Source organism: Rhinolophus sinicus, chromosome 4 (genome assembly GCF_057876585.1).
Source record: "Rhinolophus sinicus isolate RSI-liver-muscle chromosome 4, RSI-T2T, whole genome shotgun sequence".
NCBI lineage: Eukaryota > Metazoa > Chordata > Mammalia > Chiroptera > Rhinolophidae > Rhinolophus > Rhinolophus sinicus.
In genome coordinates, this window is record NC_142504.1 from 14,523,335 (window position 1) to 14,529,464 (window position 6,130).

General features: G+C 44.9%; 1 protein-coding gene across 1 annotated transcript; it reads left to right on the plus strand.

The window, feature by feature from the left end:
• Positions 1–16: 16 nt before the first annotated feature.
• On the plus strand, positions 17–1,934 carry HOXA13 (homeobox A13). The gene is made up of 2 exons (XM_019726224.3): positions 17–977; positions 1,687–1,934. Exons 1-2 carry the CDS (start codon positions 56–58, stop codon positions 1,929–1,931), a joined length of 1,167 nt encoding a protein of 388 aa, XP_019581783.3. The 5' UTR covers positions 17–55; the 3' UTR covers positions 1,932–1,934.
• The last annotated feature ends 4,196 nt before the right edge of the window (positions 1,935–6,130 follow it).

Below are 6,130 nucleotides of genomic sequence, written 5' to 3' on the forward strand. Positions count from 1 at the left end.
TCTTGGGGGCTTTTTAAAACAGCGCCACTGGGGTCTTCTCCATGCGGCTCGGGCTATGACAGCCTCCGTGCTCCTCCACCCCCGCTGGATCGAGCCCACCGTCATGTTTCTCTACGACAACGGCGGCGGCCTCGTGGCCGACGAGCTCAACAAGAACATGGAAGGGGCGGCGGCGGCGGCGGCGGCGGCGGCAGCGGCAGCGGCAGCCGGGGCCGGGGGCGGGGGCTTCCCCCATCCGGCGGCCGCGGCCGCGGGGGGCAACTTCTCGGTGGCGGCGGCGGCCGCAGCGGCGGCGGCAGCCGCGGCCAACCAGTGCCGCAACCTGATGGCTCACCCGGCGCCCCTGGCGCCCGGCGCCGCGGCCGCTTACAGCAGCGCGCCCGGGGAGGCGCCCCCGTCGGCCGCCGCCGCCGCCGCCGCTGCCGCCGCCGCTGCTGCAGCGGCCGCGGCCGCGTCGTCCTCGGGAGGGCCCGGCGCGGCGGGCCCAGCAGGAGCCGAGGCCGCCAAGCAGTGCAGTCCCTGCTCAGCGGCGGCACAGAGCTCGTCGGGGCCCGCGGCGCTGCCCTACGGCTATTTCGGCAGCGGCTACTACCCGTGCGCCCGCATGGGCCCGCACCCCAACGCCATCAAGTCGTGCGCGCAGCCCGCCTCGGCCGCCGCCGCCGCCGCCTTCGCCGACAAGTACATGGACACCGCCGGCCCGGCGGCCGAGGAGTTCAGCTCCCGCGCTAAGGAGTTCGCCTTCTACCACCAGGGTTACGCGCCCGGGCCTTACCACCACCATCAGCCCGTGCCGGGCTACCTGGATATGCCGGTGGTGCCGGGCCTCGGGGGCCCCGGCGAGTCGCGCCACGAGCCCCTGGGTCTTCCCATGGAAAGCTACCAGCCCTGGGCGCTGCCCAACGGCTGGAACGGCCAAATGTACTGCCCCAAAGAGCAGGCGCAGCCTCCCCACCTCTGGAAGTCCACTCTGCCCGGTAAATGGCGCCCCCTTCTCAGTCCCGGTCCTCCCGGCTCTGCTCCAGCTTCTCCTCCTCTCGCTCCCGGGTCACCCTGGTGCCCCTTTGCTGTCTCTCTCCCTGGCCTGCACTAGCAGCGCTGCACCCCTGGGGGCCGGACCCCGGCTGACTGGCGCTGCCCGCACTGCCCTTGAGTTAGGCTGGCTCCTGGCTCTCCCTGGGTGAGGGATGGCTGGGAAAAAGCTTGTTGGGACCCTGGGTGGCTTTCTTCTCCCTCTGCGCCCCGCCCTCCCCAGCCCAGGATAGGAAATTGACCTGGAAACGGTTTACCAAATTGCCCGTATTCATTCTCTCAAAAAATGACTCCAGTCTAGAAACATCAAGTGTTAGGTCTTAGGGAATAGTGAGGAGCTAGGCATGGAACTATTGACCCCTGAGCCCAGCGCTAAGGTGTGGGCCGCTGGGCCAGGCGATCAAGCGAACCCGGCGCTCTTTGCGGGCAGGATGGCCTAGTTGGGATGGTCATTGGAGCCCTGGGCGGTTTCATTTCAGTGCAGAACTAACCACCTCCCCACTGACCCTTCCAGGTTTTGGCAGAAGGCTGGATTGTGCAGAGCATGGCAAAGGGCAGCTGGTGCTGCAAGGCGGGTGGCTCAGATCAAGCTGTCGCATGTGTCCTGGCCTGGGTCTGATTCCTCTGTAACTTGCCTTCTTCCCTATCTTCCAGACGTGGTCTCTCATCCCTCAGACGCCAGCTCCTACAGGCGGGGGAGAAAGAAGCGCGTCCCTTACACCAAGGTGCAATTAAAAGAACTCGAACGGGAATACGCTACAAACAAATTCATTACCAAGGACAAACGGAGGCGGATATCAGCCACGACGAATCTCTCCGAGCGGCAGGTTACAATCTGGTTCCAGAATAGGAGGGTCAAAGAGAAAAAAGTCATCAACAAACTGAAGACCACTAGTTAATGGATTAAAAGTGGAACAAGCGGGCAACTTGAAGAAATGCTTCAGAACTCGTTGCTTTACCCAGCTAATGAGTATAATGTTTAATAACAATTGAAGAATGGGAAAGAGAGAGACACTGGCATTTTGCTTTCCTGAGGGGGGAATCTCTTTCTCCTTGGAATCTACAACTCTTTTAAAACTTTACTTTAAGAAATGGTAAAGACTGCCAATCCTTCCTCCAACCCCACCAGACCCAGACCGTTAAATAACAAACTCTAGAGTCAAATGTCAACCCCCAAATACGCAATTTCAGATAAGTTACGCATTTACTGAAATCTTGTAAGTATTTATGTGGCTATTATATTTTAGGACATTATGTTATATGGTAATAATCCAAAAATTGGTTACAAAAGCAAGAGGCTGTTGTAAACATCTGCTTGTCCTTGGGTTGCCTTCACCATCCCCTTTGCATGTTAAGGGACTGCTCAGGTAAATGTTAGTGAAAATCCTACCGTTGTTGTATATTCCGCAAAACATGTATAGATTTAGAGGGGAAAAGACAAGAAGGTACTGAAAGAATGATTTTGGACTATTTACTATGAAGGGAGAAAGGGAGAGAAAGCTCTTCCCAGGATCATTTGTCTTGGTAGTGAATACAACCAGCTGAGACTTTTAGGCTACAAGGGAACCCCAGGTTGGGAATGTCCTTCTGATAATTTTTATTTGCTTATCACAAGCATATTTTGTGGCATTTGAAGTATGTTTTCTGCCCTGATACCATTTACTTCCAAAGGATTTTATGTCTAAAAATATTGAAAGCGTCAGAAGATTCACAGAATTCACTTCATAGCAGATCTCCTGAGAGGTCCCAACCCCTAACATGGTGGACTTTGGTTTAAATACAATTAATTTTTTTTTTCATTTAAATGGCTGTTTTCCAATATTTACTAAACATTTTGCGGGATAAATAATTTTCCTTTTTTATTTTTTAGAAAGCTCAGAAAAGAAATCCATTCCCCCCACCCCAAAACATTTAGATGTTTACATTCTATATTTTGATCTATTAAGGGATTAGTATTTTTCCTTGTTTATTGTGTTATGAGACCGTATTAGAAAGTTTAGGAATTCATCTTCACAGCTCATTTTTAATCAAGCAGTTATTTCAATCAGCACATTCATTTTGTTCATATTCACTATAAAATGCTATCTTGTAAATAAAGACATTCGGCACACTGTGAAAATGTATTTGTGCACCTGCTTTTTAAATATTTCTACTAAAAATAATAATTATAAAAAACCTTAGACCTGTAGATAGTGCTATAGTGATGTTGATTATGTTAATAAAACAGTCACTGCCATCAAAATCTGAAGGAAATACTCATTATTTTCCTATGCTAAACATGCACTGCAAAGAAAGAAAAGGAGCAGGTTTATCCTATACAAATCCCAGGACCATTATTTTTATATAGTTTTTTTTTTTTTTTTTTTTTTTTGCTACAAATGTTTAAGCAAAGGGAGAAATCCCTTATAACTAAAATCTTAAAAATTTAGAAAAGTGCTTCAAGAAAGTTAAAGTGTCAGGTATTCTGAAAAGGAGAAAAAGGAAAGGAGGAAGAGATAGTATAACTTCTCAGGCTCCCTGTGGAAAATGAAAACCATTTGTTTAGTATCAGCGATGCCCAGGCTGTCTGTCATATTTTAAAATCTGCTGTTGGGTCCGCATGTGTCTGAGAGGGCAGGTTTTGATATTTGTTGAAATGACAGGACTAGGAAAGGCCTTAAACCTTGACCTTGACGAAAAAAAGGCAATTTGTGACCTTGACTTTTGACAGCTCATGAATTGGCCTCAGCTGGATTAGTAGATCAAGGGCGCCACCTCGCGTTGACAAACTTCCTTGTAATTCTTCATCTTCAAGGGAATCAGGTCTTACCTCCTTCTGAATCAGGTCTTACCTTCTTCTGAGATTCAGTGCTCATTTCTTTGGCTCCAGATGGAGCAAATTTGAATATATGTAAGTTATACATGTGCTTGTATATATGTGAATATATATCATATATGTGTATGCATATATGCATTTCAGTGCTTGTGTGTGCTTGTGTATATATTTGTAGAATCTGTACAGATATAGTATCATTGATTACTAATGACCTGAGATGTAATTTAAGGTGATTTCTAGAAGTTGAGATACAAAATGTACTTAACATGATGAAGTTTTGCTCCTTTAATGACTAAGTTCAATTTATTTTCACAGTTATTTGATCTGCATCAGATTTCTGCAGATCTGCTTTAAAGCTGTACACTTTTGTTACAATATAAGAGGTGTTCTTAAATAACCATTCTTTGCTGGCCCTCACCCTCCAAGGTGGTCTACCATCCTAATTAGAGCTAGAGGGGAGTCTATACGGCAAATAAAAAGTTTCAGATGCCTCGCTAACTCTAGAGTTCTAGAGTTACATTTGAGAAATTCAAAGAAACCCACCTCTTAAGAGGCCAGTATAGAGAGCTTAAAGGTCTCATATCTACAAAATGACCATAATATGAATGCAGAAGGAGAGTTATCCTGGATAGTTCACAGCCGAATGCTGCTCCTGGGTGGTGTACAATCTTATATTGATGTTTGCGAAGCTGCCATTTGATTTGTGGAAGAAACATATACATTTAATGTTAACAACCACCATCAAAAATAACAACAATAATAATAATATCTACTACTTATTGACCCCTAACCACACATCAGGTGCTGTCTGGTCATAAATAATACATATGTGTGCTTATATATTTAATATGCACAAAGCATAATGTGTTTTTGTCAAAACTATGCTATGCACATACGCATTGCAATGTTGGTGGAACCAAGAGCCTTAGGATTTTTGAGATGAGGTTAATTTTATCTTTATGTTAGAGGAAAATTATTGTGGCCTGAAGAACCGTAGTCATCATTTTACGTAAAATAGTATTTGTTGGTTGGTTGCAAACCTGGCGGACGGAAACCTCTCCAACATGAAGACATATAGCTTCTTTATAGATGGAGACTTAAAGAATCTCTAAGCCTATCTCAAAAACAGCAGGGTCTTGAAACGTGCATATGGAATGGCCTTGTGAAGTGCAATCAAATTTTGCTGCCTTGAGGATTTTCGTTCTACTTGTGGAAACAAATGAAAATGATGCTTCAAATCAACCTCCTAAGTTCTTGTGCCACAGCACTCCATTTCTAAATGAGCTGCCATCATTCCAAAGTAACAACTTTTCCCAAAATGTTTAAAGTGGTAGAAAGTCCCCTCAAACTGGATCAAACTGCGTGTTTATGAACAGCTCCAAAGGGGACTCTTCTGTTGAAGGGGGATATTTTTCTTTAGATGTAAGAAATATTCTGAGCCTCAGGCCTAGGAAGGAGGCCAACAGCAGCTCTGCAGCCCGAATACCACCCCTTTCACAAGCGATCGCCACTGCAGGAACTCTGGGTAAAGTAGTGGTTTTCTTTTTTTTCTCTCTGCAGTTTTTGAAACTAATGACAGGAGATATTCCAAAGGTTTCCCCCATCCTTATAAAAAGTTGTTAATAATGGTGATCTTACCTAATTCCCCTCTTATTTAAAATTTCCATGGATCTACCAGATAACCTGAAGTAAGCATGGATTATGATTGTTCTCTAATGCCCAAATATCAATTAGTCTAAACCTGTAGGAAAAAAAGACATTCAGGAGAACGCCAGCCACCATATAAGAAAAATAACACCAGACACTGTGAGAGTGTGGTTGAATAGCTGATTCTAGTATATTTTTTTCTAAAATGAAAACTTTCTGAATATGACATTATAAATATGGAAACAACTAGACACCATTTTTATCTATTTAATTAGCAAGGATTTTTGAATCCTGTAGTAGCCTGTCATGTTGCCATTTAAAAATTGTAAATATGGGATTTAGAAAGAAAAAAAAAACCCTACTTTTTCCATTTGCTCTTAATACTGTCAAATTTATTAAGGTATTTTAAGTGGATGATTGTAAAATGTCTCTTTGCATTTCATTAGTATCTATGCCTGATACAGAGCTGAAGCCATGCATTTAAATTGTGCAGTTGATTTTTTTTGAAACAAAGAAATTTTTTTTTAAGAAAGAAAGGGGGAAAAGAAAATTATTCTTTAAAAAATTAAACCTAATTGTAATGTTTTCTTAAATATTCATGAGGCAGCGCAATTCAGCTGAGGGTGATAGTAAGTG

What these genes read in the sequence shown, in the direction of transcription:
- HOXA13 (XM_019726224.3), top strand. Translation starts at nt 56, where the DNA reads ATGACAGCCTCCGTGCTCCTCCACCCCCGCTGGATCGAGCCCACCGTC. An exon ending in CTGGAAGTCCACTCTGCCCG is followed by an intron (nt 978 to 1,686) that starts GTAAATGGCGCC and finishes CCTATCTTCCAG; the next exon opens with ACGTGGTCTCTCATCCCTCA.